The 18,657-nt window shown below is 40.7% G+C and overlaps 1 protein-coding gene across 3 annotated transcripts in view; it reads left to right on the top strand.

Moving 5' to 3' along the window:
- Window positions 1-18,657, top strand: part of LOC124774917 (protein gustavus) — a 336,294-nt gene that overhangs the window by 300,528 nt on the left and 17,109 nt on the right. For all 3 annotated transcript variants that reach the window (XM_047249594.1, XM_047249593.1, XM_047249592.1), the window contains 3 exons: window positions 7,136-7,314; window positions 15,144-15,343; window positions 15,950-16,135. In XM_047249594.1, coding sequence (XP_047105550.1) covers window positions 7,136-7,314; window positions 15,144-15,343; window positions 15,950-16,135 — 565 coding nt within the window. The remainder of the gene's footprint in view (window positions 1-7,135; window positions 7,315-15,143; window positions 15,344-15,949; window positions 16,136-18,657) is intronic.

Genomic DNA, 18,657 nt, shown 5'->3' on the forward strand with positions numbered 1-18,657 from the left:
AACTAGGGACCTTTGCCTTTCGCGGGCAAGTGCTCTACCAACTGAGCTACCCAAGCACGACTCACGCCCCGTTCTCACAGCCTTAGTTCTGCCATTACCTCTTCTCCTGCCCTCCAAACTTTACAGAAGCTCTCCTGCGAACCTGCAGAACTAGCACTCCTGAAAGGTAGGAGACGAGGTACTAGCAGAACTAAGGCTGTGAGAACGGGGCGTGAGTCGTGCTTGGGTAGCTCAGTTGCAAGAGCACTTGCCCGCGAAAGGCGAAGGTCCCGAGTTCGAGTCTCGGTCCAGCACATAGTTTTAATCTGCCAGGAAGTTTCATATCAGCGCACGCTCCGCTGCAGAGTGAAAATCTCATTCTGCTCACATACTGATAACTCGGCTTAGATTATGCACTTGCCGAACAGATTAATTAGATTCGATGCAAGAACCTCGTAAAATCTTGAAAATGTATTTAGTCTATCGAAAACCGGGTGTCATGCATTATTCAATAAAATTAACCACCACTCACGGTTTCAGACTTGCCTATTCCTACAATAAGAGAAGCGATCTATGTTCGTGTGCAATGTTACCAGTTTATCGACAATCCCTGCTGTCCTTGTTGCCTTGTTTTTTTTACGTTGTTTAGCCACCCCCCCCCCCCCCAATCCAAGCGAATGATTAGACTGAAAAATTCCTCATGAGATGCATTCGCAGTTGCGAATACGGACAACTGCCAGTAGTATAATGGAATGAGTGAGAAAAATTGTGCCGATCCGGTATTCGAAACCAGATTTCCCTGTTATCGTGAGCAGTCGCCTTACCATTTGGCAATCCGAACACAACTCACGGACGGACCCAAGCTTCCACATGTTGTTAATCATGTCAACAACCTGTACTCGTACATAAATTATGTACATTCTAGTACAGGGAGACATTCTACTTGAAAGTCGCTTGCGTAGTGTCGCCGCGTATATTGCAGTGCCTGTGTCAATCAGAATGACGATAAAAAAATGGTCCGTCCGACAAACATGCATGTCCGAAGGAACTGGCACTGCTGCGACTACAGCCGTTATGAAATATATGAAATGTATTCGTAACTGCGAGACGGGGACTTGAACCCAAATTTCCCGCTTGTTGCGTGTGGTCGCCTTACCATTTGGCTATACGAACACCACTCGCGGCCACACCCAAACCGCCATATATCGTCAACCATGTGTCTACAACCATGCGTGCATTTCCGAAGAAATATTGCATCGTACTTTCGAATAACACAGGCATTGCAATATCGTATCGAAAAACTGTTAAGTCCATGATTGCACGTGAAATTATGTTTAACCTTTTAGCATGAAATTACAATTACGAGCAACTTAAATTGGAAAGACCGCGTAGATAATATTTTGGGGAAGGCGAAACAGACTGCGCTACGTTGGCAGAACGCTTTGAAGATTCGACAAAACCAATACAGAGACAACCTGCATTACACTTGTCCGTTCTCTGCTGGAATATTGCTGCGCGGCGTGGGATCCTTACCAGGTACGACTGACGGAGGACATCGAAAGAGTGCAAGGAAGGGCAGCTCGTTTCGTATTATCGCGCGATAGGGGTGAGTGTGTCACTGATACAATACGCGAGTTGGGGTGGCAGTCATTCCGTATCATCTAACACAGCCACACATCGATCAAGACGCATCCAACACATGGCTAAGAAAAGGCAATATATACAGTGAGACGGAAGGATTCATGATTGCAATACAGGATCAAACAATAAACACCAGGTATTACAGCACGCATATTATTAAAGATCACAATACCACAACAGATAAATGCAGACTTTGCAAATAACAAATAGAAACAGTAGATCACATCACAAGCGGATGTACAATACTAGCGAATACAGAATACCCCAGAAGACATGACAATGTAGCAAAAATAATACATCAACAACTTGCCATAAAACATAAACTAATAAAACACGTTCCCACATACAAGTATGCACCACAAAATGTACTGGAGAATGATGAATACAAATTATACTGGAACAGAACCATTATAACAGATAAAACACCACCACATAACAAACCTGACATACTCACCAGTAAAAAGAAGAAATTAACACAACTAATCGAAATATCCATACCCAATACAACAAATATACAGAAGAAAACAGGAGAAAAAATTGAAAAATACATCCAACTGGCTGAGGAAGTCAAGGACATGTGGCATCAGGATAAAGTTGACATACCGATATACTATCAACTACGGGAGTCATACCACACACCCACCAGTACATCAATGCAATACAGCTACATCCAAACGTATATATACAACTACAGAAATCCGTAATTATTGATACGTGTTCAGTAACCCGAAAGTTCCTAAATACAGTGTAACATATACCATACAGTTAAAAGGAAGTCACGCTTGATGAAGGTCCGCGTCACTTTCCATTTTTAACCAGACCTAAGGTCTGAGAATAATAATAATAATAAAAGAAATCAGAGCTCGAACGGAAAGCTTTAGGTGTTCCTTTTTCCCATGCGCCATTTCAGAGTGGAATGGTAGAGTAGTAGTATGAAAATGGTTCGATGAACCCTCTGTCAGGCACTTAAGTGTGAGTTGCAGAGTAACCATGTAGATGTAGATTTTACTTTAACACGTATTCGGTTTGCCTTTTTGTAATTCAGCTTTATTATGATTTTTTTCCGTCAAGTTTCGCCAGAAGTCCCGACAGTCTAAAGTTGAAGCGTGAACTATCGGATTTCGTGAACTGGAACCTCTTCTTGTCAGTATGACAAAAGTATGATCGTCAGTGGTGATTCACTTCTGCAAAGTGTTTCTGTAAAGGGTCGGCCGCCGACGCGTTGATGAAACTTCGTGCGCATTTGCTTTTTATATTGTAATGTCACTAATGGAGATCGACTTGACAGGAATTCTGGCAATGTTACCCCCATCTGAAGAGGTCGATGGCCGAAATGACACCCCCATGGTTTCGAAAAGAAGCCTTTACCACACGTTTCCAAGTAGGCGGTTTTGCAGACGTTTTGGTGTTGATCATATTAATTAAATCGTTAACGCTGATACACTAATGCTCTCGACCGCAAAGCACTACTGAATCAATTTTGGTTTAGCCGATTCTTTTTAAACGTAGATGTACTAGAACCTTAAATTGAATTTTCATAAGGTCTTAGTCGCGCAAACTTTTTAGATTTACTTAAACAGTTTAGCAGACACTGCTGTTGGTCCCTCTAACCTTCAACGCATTGCAGGGGAGTGCTATAGCAGGCTAGCTAAAGTTAGATTCTAAGGCGGAATTCATCACCTGCAGGAATTTCTTAGAATAAAATAACGACCTTGTTTTCCTATTTATCTGGACTGTCAACTCAAAAGTAACGGCATTACAAAACTCAAAAGTAACGGCATTACAAAACTCAAAAGTAACAGCATTACAAAACTCAAAAGTAACGGCATTACAACAGTGGCGATATTTGATTTTAGCTTAAACAATGCATTGTAATAATGTGTAGTGCACGTAGATCTTACTGGGTGATGCTGTTCGGATAGTTTTCTTTTCACCGGTAGAGTGCGAAGTGCACGAGTGTGGCGGAGCTTTATTTACCACGAAGGTATATGTAGCTCATTTTCCTGTCGTAGAGAAGTTACAGGCGCAGTAACATAACGGCGTTCAACACCTGAAACGATTATAGTTTGATGGCTAAGGTTGGCACCAATCGGAAATGACACACTAGCGCCTCTGTCTTTAGACTCCTAAATTTTCAAGCTAAAGGGCCGAGAAGCGAAGCAGCTTTGCGGGACTTTGTGTATCGTAAGATAAGCCAAAGAACCCCAAGATTTCTAGGTTATTCTGTGATATGTAAGTATAAAATTACAGAAATGTACACATTTGTTAGTGCATAGTTACCGTATTTTGTATTGCGTATGGAAGATTTTTGGTAGTTACGTCGAGACAAGCGTGACCGTACGTGGTTTTAAAATTTGCATATTATTAGAACATAACTAATTACTTAAGACATTGTCGTCTGACACTGACGCAAAGAAGCTGATTAAAAACCAGGAAATGACGTACTTAGAGTACTAGATTCAGATTTCGTAGAATCCAAAAGATTTCTGTTTGAGCACTGCGCTGCGTTTCCTTACTAATGCTTAAGTATAACATACCACCGTTTTTTCTGGAATATATTAGCTTGAATGGAAAATTGACAAACTGTTGCATAATGTATTTAACAATAGACGGAAAGTGACTTCTCGTTTGAGTATTTCTGCACGTGTTTCGGACGAAATTAATCTGTTTCTCCGAAGAAGTTTTGGTGGCCATTTTGTGGACCTTGTATTTTATTTATTAATTCTTTGCAGATATTTGAAATTTCTTAGATTTGCAGGATTGTTGACTTTCGAGCCCGAGTTAAAAATTGTTCAATGATGCCATTTCAGTACAGTCAAAATTCTGAAATACCAGGTCATAGAAATTAGGTATTCGTTAGATTCTAGACGCCGTGATTTGGGTACGGTTTGAAAGCTGTCAGTGAAATGTTAGTTAAGCCATTGGACCCCGACTAGGAATAATGAAGTTCGTCACCACTTGGATATCGGCATTAAATTTTTTCTTAAAAATGCCGGGATGATTCCTACACGTTAGCGTTATACCTTTAAACCTCTTAGATTCTGCGAAGATACTCCCCCCGTATAAAACAGCTTCAGACTTCTAACTACTTTAAAATGAGGCAGCGTGCTAAACCTTAGACTAAGCGTGTAAGCGAAAAAAAGTAAGCTACAGAAAAAAGTTTGCAATTACGTTTAAAGCATGTTAGAATTCAAAAACAGCGTTCATTGTTGAGACACTGGGTGAGTATTAAAAAATTATATAGGTAACTCGCACTCCGTTTTAAGTAAAAACGAGTTTTCCACGCATCTCAATGCTTACACGTCTTTCATCCCTCGAACGGTACGTCGTACAGTGGTACAATTTTTGCAGGTACGTTATTGATACTGTCTGCAAAATTTCGCAAATAATCATTAGAAAAGTAATAAATTAAAACGTCATGTCAGATGTTTTATTGCATGAACAACGAAAATGTAGTAAGCGATAAATTTCCTTCATTTCATCATTTTGTGGGGGTGCCAGCGAGTCGTAAAAGTTTGAAATTGTGTGCGAAGTTGGTTGAAAAGCGCAGACTGCTGTTTCTCATACGTTGAATGAAGATTGTCAGTGCTGAGTTAAGCTGCTTGAACATAGTTTCTAATTACAGTACTTAATTTGCTGTGTTAAACCTTTAAGGGAAGCAAATCCGCGAAATGAATTTTTTATTTTGTTACGTTACACCTTAGTCCATCCCGATCCGGAATATGTATGGTTTATGTATGTTTGGTGCATATTAACAGGAAAGAACGCATGTCCGAGACAAGCCCCCTTTTGTAACTCGTGCAAGTACGACGCTGATATCCGGCAGAACACCCGACAACCCAAGATGTCAAACCCCCTTTTGCTGTCACTTGAACTGTATGTAACCAGGCTGCAGCAGACTGTCTTTACCCAATTTATTCTTTGATCGTTCCTTTGCAAGTTGGTTGACCTGACGTAAAGTGACTGTAAGTAATAGCTGAACATCAGCTTTGTTTACATTTTACTCTTCGTACTGATTTGAAATCACACTTACCCATTGGAAGTAATCTTATTGTGTTTCTAGTTATATTCTAACTTGCAGATGGTACATTAGGGTAGAATAAGGAAGTTTAACAGTAGGAATAAGTTTAAAATTAAGACTCCTGTCATTCTCTGTCCAAAGTGCACCGACTTAATCTGTAAGCGATGAATGTAGACATAACTATCCCCTACTAATGTCAGTAGCAGGTGTTATAAAACCCATCTCTAGAGACTTAACTAACAAAACCTTGCTTGCTGAATGGGAAAACTCAAAGCCCCAAAGAAATTTTAATGGCAGTGATGAGTCAGCCAGCGGGCTGAAAGTTTTCATGGATACAGGCATAGAACCTGGGGTGACCCATGCATTGCCCTCCTGTCAGTTGACCAGGTATGGTGTGGAAGGTTGAGAAAAGTACCCTACCAATGACAAAAGAGGCAAGAATTCAACAGAGGGCCTCCAAACATATTTTGGAGGATACAGAAACCCGCAACGAAGACAGCCGTGGACCTGGCGAGTATCACCTCTAAATGTAAGTTGTATGGGAAGTGAGGGAGCATACCATTTTATACACGTGGAAACCGAGGACTAAGAGAGGATACTGAACGTATACAGACGACAGCACAATTGGTCACAGGTTTGCTTAATCGATGGGAGAGTGACAAAGATGCTGAAGGAATGAACTGGTATACTCGTCAAGATAATTACTCCCAAACGTATCGCTCACATAGGGATCATATAAGGGTAAGATTAATTACAGCGCGCGGAGAGCCATTCAATCAATAATTCTCGCGTTCCATATTTGAATGGAACGGGAAGGAACCCAAATATCTGGTACAATGGGACTTACCGTCTGCTGTGCACTTCACGGTGGTTTCCAGGGTATAGACGTAATGTAGAAAAGATTTCAAGAAGTTTAAGTGAATCTTACTGAAAGTATGAAATGTTTAGCTTTATGTAAAATTTTCTCTGACGCTAATACATTTAGGGTCAATGTCAATGACACTTCGTACAGAGTTAAATTCACCCTTTCATTAAAATATAGGAGAATTATGGCAATCGATTAAAAGGTTCGACAGATATTTAGATAATACTTTTTTAAATTCCAGTTTCTTACGTCCCATTCGTTTTTTGGAATTCCTACCGTGATAACATTGCTACTGCTACAAAATGTATAGCCTTTGAAGGAAAGGTTTCAAATTTGGTTCGATTTGAGCAAATAGTTTTAGAGAAAAGTGTAACAACGTCAATATTGTCAACCACGGGAAAGTCACTCACGACCAGGTCCCCTAACGTAAGGATAGAGTATTTTAAATTCCGTCAATAATTAACGCGACAAATTGAAAATGAACTTTGTTCCGCCCCTGGAAGCAGTCGGAAGACAATCTGCAGGTGGGATTGTGGGCGTGAACAGGGGTAGCCATACGATAACGTAGGCGTGCTTTGTAAGCAATCGCATTAACTGGTGTGTGTGTGTGTGTGTGTGTGTTGTTGCAGGAGGTACAAGAGCAGAGCAGTGAGCAGCCAGAGCGCGCGGGCGTCGCACGGGCTGGACGTGCGGGAGCTGCGCCGCTACAGCTACAAGGCGGCCGTGCTGCCCAGCAAGACCGCCTCGCTGCTGCAGAGCCGGCGCGCACACGCGCGCAGGGGCATGAACATGGGCCAGAAGATCTCAGGTACCACAGTTACGGTGCTGACAGTTCGAACCTTGGTTTGATGCAGCTCTCCACACTAGCGTATCCTCTGCGAGCATCATATTATTTGCATAATTACTGTAACCTACAAGCCTTCGAACCTCCTTACTGCCGCTACAGGTCTTATTCCCTCCCGTCCCCATTCTTCAGGACGTAGCACAATTGGCCTATTTTTCCCGCCAAAATCCGCCATATTGGATGACGTCATGCGCTGTTGCCAAGTCTACATGCCACCATCTTGGATGTCATCACCGCCATCTTGAATAAATTTGGCAACAATGCAGCGTGAGTTGACACCCCCTCTTGTCCCCCCTGGTCCCCATACGTCAACTGATTCTTTTGTCAAATTATTACAAATTTATTTTCTTCAGACTATGATACAGTATGTCATTAGTTCAACTATTTACCCACCTATTCTTCAGCAGCAGCAGCACCATATTTCGTAAGCGTCTATTCTCTTCTTGTCTAACTGTCCCTCATTCAGAATGAGATTTTCACTCTGCAGCGGAGTGTGCGCTGGTACGAAACTTTAAAACTCTGTGCCGGACCGAGACTTGGAACTTGGGACCTTTGCTTTTCGCGGGCAAGTGCTCTAGCAACTGAGCTACCTGAGCATGACTCGTGCCCTGTCCTCACAGGTTTACTTCTGCCAGTACCTCGTCTCCTACCTTCCAAACTTCGCAGGAGAGCTTCTGTAAAGTTTGGAAGGTAAGAGACGAGGTACTGGCAGGAGTAAAGCTGTGAGGACGGGGTGTGAGTCATGCTTGGGTAGCTCAGGTGGTAGAGCAGTTGCCCGCGAAAGGCAAAGGTTCAGATTTAGTCTCGGTCTGGCACACAGTATAATCTGCCAGGAAGTTCCTTGTCCCTCATCAGAGTGTAATTTCTCTGTCAAACTATCTTGGATATGGGACAGTGGCCGGTCTGATATATACAGAAGGAAAATTGCCAAACAGCTGTAAGATTTCAGAAGTAATTTTATTTAGGAGAGCAGTCTTGGCATCTTATTAATGCCATCTTCCTGCCTTATGCACTACATGTAAAGGGAATTGGATACATTGATGTATGCGTAACTGGAGCCGTCGATCTGGATCCTGTGAATTTTTTTTGTGGTTCATTTTGAAGACTTAACTATTGTTGTCAAGACTTTGAAGTACACACTTCACAAAAAATTCACAGGGTCCAGGTATTGATGGCTCCAGTTATACATGCACTCGCATATCTAATACTCTAGATATGGAATACATAGACACATCAAGATAGCATTAATAAGATGCCAAAACTGGTCTTCTAAATGAAGTACTAACTTCTGAAAACATACGGCTGTTAGGTGATTTCTTTTTCTTTTTGCAAAAAGTCACTTTGGTCCAAAAATACTTCCTAATAATTAAATTTATATTACATGTTAGGTAATTCCTCTTTAACAAAAAAAGTTTTCTTGTATTGCTGGTCTGCATGTTATATCATCTCCGCTTTGGTTATCAACTATTTTGCAGCCGCAGATACAAAAGCTTAAACTTTTACCGTTTAAATTGCTAATTTATTTCACTCCACGTCACCTGATGTAACTCTGCCTCATTCCGTGTCCCTTGTAAGATGAACTTCAATAAAAATAGATCATCATCTTTTCAGATGCTTGAGCACAGAGCCTGATCTAATCGTCTTGTTAAACTAGCATTGTTGCCACAGCAAACTGTTAAGTAGAACTGAATGGTCCAGAAGCTTAGCTTAATTGAGAAATTTAAATGTACTGCGTATGGCATTGTGAAGAAACTCTGTGATTATACCTGTGGTGTAATTGACACATTCAAATGAAACCATGTAGCTCCAGAGACCATTTCAAGTCTCATATGTGTGTAGTTTATATAAGTACACTGAATGACGAATGAAAATTTGTACAGAGGTTGGGATTCGAACCTGGGTCTCCTGTCCATTAGGCAGATACGCTAATTCCCATGCCGCCCTGGCACAGTGGCTTTGCATAACTGCACTGACAACCTTACTGTGCCTTCGTCCTCAATCCAAATTCTCATTCATGCCTAAGCCCACTTGGTCTTCACCCTAAACTCTAACATAATTGCAGAGGCTCAGTAGCTTTATTGAAATAGCAGCTCAGCATCAAATGAAACAGAGATAATGTGTGAAAACATAGTTGTAAATGCTTTCATTGAGTTCGAATCCTGGCTTTGGTACAAATTCTCGTTTGCCACTTCAGTCTGCATATATACTTCGTGAAGCACATTTTTCAGACAATGTCGGAGAAATTAGAGAGGGATGAAAGCATTTCGGGCACTATACAATTTAAAGTATCAAAATATTAAACATCTTCTCTAGGATAAGGAAGAATTCCATTTAGATTTTGTTTACTTGTAACGGCAACACATTTGTCAGTGACGTTACATCTGGTCTTACATGATTTGAAGACTGTATTGATAGTTGATCGCATTCATGTTCAGTTTTTTATTCTATTGTAAACTTCACCATGGTATTGCTGTGTAAATAAATTTATTGGAGAGAGAAAATACATCCATATATTTACCATTTGCTTTGATTACCTGTGTCACTTTCATACAAGATAATCCTTTAGGTTACAGATCTGGAAAAGCAGCCCATTTCTGGTTAGTGCCAGGACACTTGATTCCATGGAAATGATAGAATGTTAGAGTAGTCAAAAGTGGCTGTATGGTATAAAAATTACTATAGCACACCATTTCCAACCCCTAAGAACAACATCCTTCTGAAAGTACAAGAATGGGTGGGGGTGCTGGTGGAAACTGCAGCAGAAAGAAAAAAAGTGATGAGGAGCAGCCACCACCATTGGCCCTGAAAGCTCACATGTTTCACATACTCGGTTTTCTCTTGCCACTGCTTGTTAAATTGTTAATCTATCCATATCACAATTTCTGTATACGTGTTGCCAGAGTCCAAGGGCATGTTACGCAATTTGTTGGCAACTAAATTGTGAAGCAAAGTTTTCAATAAATTTTTCAGTGTACTCTTGGACTTAGATGGCTGATTTCTTGGTTACAATTAAAAAAGAACTTCTATCACTCTTGTAGAAGAGTTTGCAAATGTACTCAACCTGCTAATGTACTTAACTCTCCAGTGGCTGCGCTCTCTGATTTCATAATTTGTCATTTTTTAGAGAAACCAGATGGTAAAGACTGAAATAAAATGGCTTGTCATGGTATAGTTCTATATTTGAGGTAAGAATAAGTAAAGTAGTACTTACATTGTTAAAATACTACACATCAGTGAAAATCTTCAGTCGGAACAAATTTCCATTTACTTGTAAAGAGTCATACAGGGGTGACCCATATTTTTGACGACGATGCTTTTGCAGACATTGTTTCTGCAACTTTTGCACATTTCATGACATTGTGTCATCCACATGAACGACATATTCCAGGTTGAGGTTCATCTCGTGAGCCTGTCCTCTTCTGTGAATCTTCGTAGAATTATTTGTATGTCAGTTGGAAGTTCCAATCTTTATTCCAGAAGAAGAGCATTTATAAATCTGACAGCTTCTCTTGTAGAAGTTTCCTATTGACCCATGACAGTTGGGGGGAGGAGGGGGGAGGAGAAATTGCACTGGAAATGATTGTGTTGTTTTGACTTGCCTCTTATTACTAGCCTGGAATTCAACTGGGATTGCTTTCTTTCTTTTCCTTTTGTCCCCGAAATTCTGATCTTGGTTAACTTTGTATCAAGAAAATTCTAATCTGGGCTACAGCTGATAAAATAGTTAAGTTGTAATGTTCCTATTCATGTCCTCAGTGGGAGTTAGGTCTTTTGACACCTTCAGGTTTATTTGGTTTTGGGTATGATCCAGCCAATGTGCACTTCTAAATATAAATGTCTTCATGTCACTAGGGACACGCATTTTGTACCGTACTTTGTAGGCTGGTTTCTAATGTACTCTGCAAATCCACTGTCACCTCCCACCTGCGACTGTTCAGGATCATTATTGTGGTTGTCAGCTTCAATAATTTCCATATCAGATTCAGTGTCAGATTCATCACAAGCCAACTCGTCTTCCAAAATTTTCAATACTATTTGTAGGATCTCTTCAGGATGCATTCCAGTGTCAAGTTCCCTGAAAATATAGTCATGGAACCATGACTGTAAATAAGAATAAATATTGAAAACATGTGCAACACATTGTAAGCATATAAAGTTGAACTAACTTGTGCCTGTAGCCAAGGTGCTATTGAACACTACTTTTCCCAAAAACCCTATGGATTCCAAACCTAAAACTGCCTTCCTAGTTGCTGTGATATACTCTATTGTCATGCACGAATACTTCTCCTTTAAAGCCATTACCATTAACAAATCTGGGGTATAGCTTGGACAGCCGCATAGCACCATCCTACGCCAACCAAGTCGTGGGCCATCTAGAGGAATCCTCCTTAAACACACTGAAACCCAAACCCCTCACCTGGTTCAGATTCGTTGACTGTATCTTCGTGATCGGGATCGAGGCTGAGGACACGTTATCCACATTCCTCCAGAGCCTAAATGGCTACTTCCCAATTCACTTCATCTGGTTGTACTCAACCCAGCAAGCCACCTTCCTTGATGTTGACATCCACCTTAAAGATGCCTGTGTCAAAACCTCAGTCTCTATCAAACCTACCAACAACCAGCAATACATATACTTAGACAGCTGCCAGTCATTTCGTATCAAGAAGTCCTTTCCATACAGCCTAGCCATTTATGGCCGTCGCATGTATAGTGATGAGTGGTCCCTCTCGCAATATATGGGGGATCTCGCCAAGGCCTTCAGACTGTAATTACTTCCCCAACCTTGTACAAAAATAGATCTCTCATGCATTACTTCGCCAGTCATCCTCCACCTCCCGAAGTCCTGCCATCCAGCCACAGAGGAGCATTCCTCTCGTGACTCGTTACCACCCAGGACTGGAGGAGCTGAACCACATCAGGTTTTTGAGTCCCTCTCATCATGCCCTGTAATGAGGAATGTCCTACTCACTACCTCCCCACCCCTTCCCACAGTGGTATTCTGCCACCTATCGAAACTACACAGTATCCTCATCCATCCCTTACACTACCCCTGCTCCCAACCCCTTGCCTCCTGGCTCGTTTCCCTGTAATAGACCTAGATGCAACTCTTGTCCCATACATCCTTTTACCATCACCTTCTCCAGTCCGACCACAAGCGTCACCTATCCCATCAAAGGCAGGGCTACCTGTGAAACCAGACATGATCTAAAAGCTAAGGTGCAACCACTGTGCTGCATTCTATGTAGGCATAACCAGGAAGCTGTCTGCATAAATGGCCACTAACAAACTCTGGCCAAGAAACAGCTGGACACCCTGTTGCTGAACATGCTGCCCAACACGACATTCATTATTTTGATGACCACTTCACAGCCTGTGCCATCTGGATCCTTCCCACCAACACCAGCTGTTCTGAGTTGCGCAGGTGGGAACTCTCCCTGCAATATATCCTACGTTCTCAGAACCCACCTAGCCTCAACCATTGTTATGCATTGTCCTTACCCATGTAGCCCCTTTCCTGTCCCCATACCAGCACTAACAGCCCTCACATCCCCCCCTCCCCCCCCCCCCCCCCCCCCATTTAATCACACAACTGTACTGAGCTGCCCTATCCCCCTCTTCCTCATCCCTGTATGCTCCTACAAGCAGCACTTTGCTGTCCCCCCACATCTACTCGGTTGTCATTTCCCCTTCCTGTCCCACCCTTGTCCATACCCCCACCACCTGGTGGTTGCTTCTCTCATCATGTGCAGCTTCTTGCGGTCTGGTTTCAGCAGCATTTTCCATTGTGTTTAAAGTTGAAAAATAGTTACATGATAAGGAGTGTGATAGCAAGTGGAGCACTGTGGTTGAAATGAAGTTAACAGTGGTGTTGTAACAACAGCCAATACAGTCAGAAAAAGCAAGTAAGGTGGTGCAGCAGTTAGTACACTGAACTCGCATTTGGCTGGATGACAGTTCTAATTCTTGTCTGGCCATCATGATTTAAGTTTTCTGTGATTTCCCTAAATCTCTTCAGGCAAATACTGGGATAGTTTCTTTGAAAAGGCATGGCTGACTTTCTTCCCTATCCTTCCCTAATCTGATGGAACTGATGACCTTGCTGTTTGGTTCCCTCCCCCTCAAATAAATAAACTAACCACACAGAAAACTAAAATTTGGGGCAGTGAATATACCATGGTGCACCCACCAGAAGGTTAAAGAACATAAATGTTGTCTATACATCTGTACTTCAGGTATTAATTATCTATAGGTTAGTGGTAGCCTGTTTCCCTTTTTCAGTTGTTTCCACCCTGGATTTCTAGTGTAGTAAATTTCAGCTTATGTCTCTTTATATATGAAAAATTAAATATGTTAGCACAAGCAGTTTGCAGAAGCTGTTTCATAGTCCAACTAATGAATGTAACTCTATGCAACTAGTTACACGAGTCTTTTACAAAATACCTCTTTAAAAATAGTGGTTTGGAAATTTTTGACAGCAGTGTTATTTTTTAAATTAAAATGAAATCCAAAACAATCTTTCCTAGAAAATAGGTGATAATATTTACCAATACAATACCATGGCATGAACATGGTGAGTGAGACAGTTTTGCTGTTTCAACCATGCGAAGAGTACACAAACTTGTGCATCCACTCAATCTCTTCCCTACATTATTACTAATTAAAATTTTTAAACCATATTAAATTTGGGCAAAACTGTTGCATAACTTTCATGACATTTTGCAATTTTCCAAAATGCCTTTTAAAATCGTTAACTTCATCTGGAACTGAATTTGCACAGCATTGTTCAATTCTTTAGGTAACACTTCGCCAAAATTTTTAATTTGGAAATGATCAGGTGGACTTGAGTCCTATAATTGGTGTGGAATGATACACTCCTGTATGTCCATTTACATAAATTTGTCTTTGGTGTTCTAACACCATTTCATTTTGGGCATCCTAGTGGAAACTATTGCCCCCATCAGTGGTACTGTTCAGTATGTGGTTACTTCCTAAGACAGAATTATTCCAGCCTAATTTAGAACTTGTCTAAATTACTAATAAATATTATTCATGCATTTCCACACGAAACACACACACAACAAAGGATTTGCTTGGAAGTTTTACTCCTTTGCTTTTGCCAGTATGAAAAAAATTATGTAAGTTTGTTTCTCCTGCTTTGGTCTCGTAATGTTTCTGTCTATCATAAAGAAAATCCCATGTAATGTAAGCACATTTAGTGTTTCACAAATGACATGAGAATCATTTCAGCAAATAAACATGCTCAAATTGAAGATACTTCCCAATACGATTAATTTTTTTATTTTTGTTACGTACATTGAAGCAATTAGCATTGTTCACCTGCTGTATATTGGGCTAAATCAGAATTCATTTTTGTATAAGTAACAAGGCTTTTGTAAATTTTTTTAATGAAACGAAGTAGTACATGCCTTGAAAGTAGCACTTCAACCACAGTCTACCTATTTGGGGCACATCAGTGGAGCACAGAGAAATTTTTTGCACTTAGTCAATAGAAGGCCCATTGCATACTACCATTAGAAAACTTGTGCAGTTAAGTGTGAAATTTAATATAAAAAGATGGAAAGTATTTTTAACTCCATGTAGAACTCCACAGTTAGACCCACAAAGTGTGAAAGATGTTGCCATGAAACTGAATTCACAACTTTAGTTTTAGTTTAAATTTTTGGAGAGCATAGCAGCAGTAGCTGTTGTTCACATTTTAATATTATGTAAAATGTTAACATTAAATATATATAACCGTGACTTCGCTTTAAGTAAGTTTTGTGCCTCAGCCGTGGCCTCAGGTGGAGTAAAGACTGTGAACCGCGAGAGCCCACAACCATACAAGCCCGTAATCCCACGGGAGCTGGCGCAGGACTTTGCACGACCTGCACGCCTTGACATCTTGCTTGATATGCCACCCGCCAGCCGTGAGTGCCAGATAAAACATGCGTGGAACTCTGAGGACCGATCCCTCAATATCTTTGTAAAGGTGAGTATTCTTCATAAGTTACACACACACACACACACACACACACACACACACACACACACACACACACACACACACACACTCACTACAATCTCTTCCATATTACTATGCAAGAATAAACTTTTATTAGTAATCGTTTCTTGTTTGTGGCCCAGACATGGCTTCTTCTTTCAGGTTAATAAAATTGCTGTCCGAATTTTGTCATTTTACTATAGTGAGTTTACAGATACTGCATATATAGTTCTTTTTTACTGTAGTCTGATAGTGTTCTTTGAATTGGATATTTAGTGACCTCTTAGTGCAGTGAATTGTCATTCCACAATGACATGACTTTCAGCAGTCATTGATGGAAAAAAGCTGCGATTGTATTTCCGTTGCAGTGATAGTAAAAAGAAATTCTTACAGTAAAGTACAGCATCAGTCAAGGTTAAAATTATGCTACTCATTTTAATCTAAAACATGTTTCAATGTTTCCAATTGGTAACTGCTATAAAGGTGTCAATAAAGAAATATAAATGCTACTGTGTTAATAAAAATAGTAAGTGTTAGGTAATCAGTTAAAAGTACAGAGAGCTAAGTCAGTGGTCTTCTTTCAATTTGTTACAGGATGATGACAAGCTGACATTCCACAGGCACCCTGTAGCTCAGAGTACAGACTGCATCAGAGGTAAAGTGGGACTCACAAAGGGCCTTCACGTCTGGGAGGTACACTGGTCTACCCGTCAGAGGGGAACACACGCTGTTGTTGGTGTTGCAACACAAGATGCGCCTCTACATTCTGTTGGCTACCAGGTAACAAACAGTGTTTCAGTAAACAAGGTGTGGATAAGGATGCAGAAAATCTGAAACAAAATCTTCAACAACGCATTATTTTTCTGGGAGTGTTTGCACTTGATAACTTTGCTTCTGTGATTCATTAGACTTGGCTCATCAGTCACATTGACAAACTTAACCAACTGTGTAGCTATTACCCTCCATTCCAGTTAACTACCACTGAAAGGGTGTGATTTGTAGTTAAGGGCTCCCATTTTGTGACAATATAGGTTGTCACTCCGATCTTCATACATTATGTGGAGTTCAGATGTAATTCCAACTTCACTATGTCTTAATGAAATACAGGGATAAATCACAAGAATGTAAATGTCTGAAATTCTGTGTATCTGAGTAGGCAAATTCTATATTGCATTATTCTTACCTGAAGAGAAGCTGCCAATTCCATCAGTGCTGTGAGTTGTATAAATAATTGGACACTTTCCTGTATTAATGCTCTGGGAGTAACACAATCCACAGGTCTCATTTATAGGATGTCTCATTTTGCTAGCAACGTTGATATTTCCTCATTAAGATTGATTTCAACATAGTGTTGAACTAATGTGCACATTTTTAGTCAATAAGAAATATTCTGTATGTTTATCTAGTAAAATATCATTGGTTTGCAATTACAAAAAGGCTCAGATATTTTCAGTTAATTTGGTAACTATTAAATACAAAATCTAAATGCCCTACCAAGCACATCCTCGTTGAAATGCCACACTTAATAAAGTGTGCAACATACAGTAATGTTACAGAAGTGAGCATTAACGTGAAAATGCGGTTGTAGAGTGAGAGTATACATGTAAACGAGTGCATTCCCTGAAGTGTGCGAGTGACATGGTGCCTGAAGTAGCAGGCACTATGAAATGTCAGGTGGTGGTGAAATGAGTTACTGATGCTGCCAAACCTACCTACCTCCAGCCCCCTCCTCTCCTTCCAAGCCCCCTCCTCTCCTTCCAAGCCCCCTCCTCTCCTTCCAAGCCCCCTCCTCTCCTTCCAAGCCCCCTCCTCTCCCTCCAACACCCCCTCCTCTCCCTCCAACGCCCCCTCCTCTCCCTCCAACGCCCCCTCCTCTCCCTCCCGCTTTAGTTTTGGCGTCATACTAGAACGTCAATTATTTATCACCTGTAATTATGATGTCTAAAAAGTAAGTTAAAAAAGTATCTCCTTCAACATCTAGCAGTAAACGTCAATTCACAGTAATTTTTTGATTGTTGCTTAACACTTTTTGCACTAATTTTGCACAAACCTTCTCCATGCTTCGAAATAATTGTGCGATACATTGCTTTGCACATGTTGAGGTCTTTGATAACTGATACTCTAAAACCACTGTCAGTCCCAGATAGCTTCCACTTTACCACGTTTTCATCCAAACCATTTGCTGAAGGACATCTGGGTTGCTGCACGTCTTAAATGGTCTCGCGTATATTCTTGAATTCACTGAATGACCAGAAAATGTGGACCCGTCTGTGAAACCCTCCTTAACCAAGGCAAGTGTCTTGTAAGTGGTTTGGTCCAGGTGAAAGCAACATTTAATTACCGGTACGTAGTGCTGATCCAGCGAATGCTTCATTTTTACATTTTCTGCCGTGATATTCCAAAACAGCTTTTGCACTCTGTTTGATCCTCAGTCAGAGCTCACATGCAGCTGCCCCTCGTGTGTTCCATAACTTAGACTACCTACCACAAATCTCCCACGGGGGAGTGTGCTGCTGGTGACTGGAGTGCTGCACAGCAGCCAATCTCGTTGCTTTATGGAAACACTGTTGATCGAAAGATGCATCACTGAGAGGAAAGTATAGCAATGTAAGCCATTTTATTTTACAATAAATATCTTAAAATTACAGTGTATCTAATCAGACAGCCAGTAATCATCAGTCATAATTATTACTATGTCCACAGAAAGTGTAAGAAAATGATGATAAATGGTCTTCTGTTTAGGTTGATCTCTCATTAAAAGACGATGGGAAAATTGACGAAAGAAAAGAGATTCAGTTCTTGGCGAGCATAAACTGAAATAATGGACAGACAGTGCTAGGTGTGAACCTGACAGTAGTGATGGGGAAGGAACTCACCAACCCATACAATTCTAGGCTTATTACTATTTCAGGTGCAAGTAGACCAGATCAGTTGGGCTATAGAAGTCTTTTGAAAGGTGGTAATAAACCATTTCTTTGAACAACAAAATGCAAACTCTTACGGAATAATTGTTTTGAACTTTTCCAAACTATATAAAGCACAAGAAAATGACAGTGTGCCCATTGGTTAGCAACCATTCTAAACTTTATCCCTGCACTACCAAACAGAGTTCATATGTGTGTATGTAGATAGCCATGAAAGAAATATTGCTTAAGTAATGTGAGACAAGCATCTGCAAGATGTTATGTGTACAATTAAATGAAGTGCTTGTTTTCAGGAGGTAGCAGTGAGAAACTCTGGCGTAGATACTATGGGTCCTGATTCTGATTCTGTTACTGTGTTTTTGGCCAGCACAAGTGATG

This window comes from Schistocerca piceifrons, chromosome 2 (assembly GCF_021461385.2).
Source record: "Schistocerca piceifrons isolate TAMUIC-IGC-003096 chromosome 2, iqSchPice1.1, whole genome shotgun sequence".
Lineage (NCBI taxonomy): Eukaryota > Metazoa > Arthropoda > Insecta > Orthoptera > Acrididae > Schistocerca > Schistocerca piceifrons.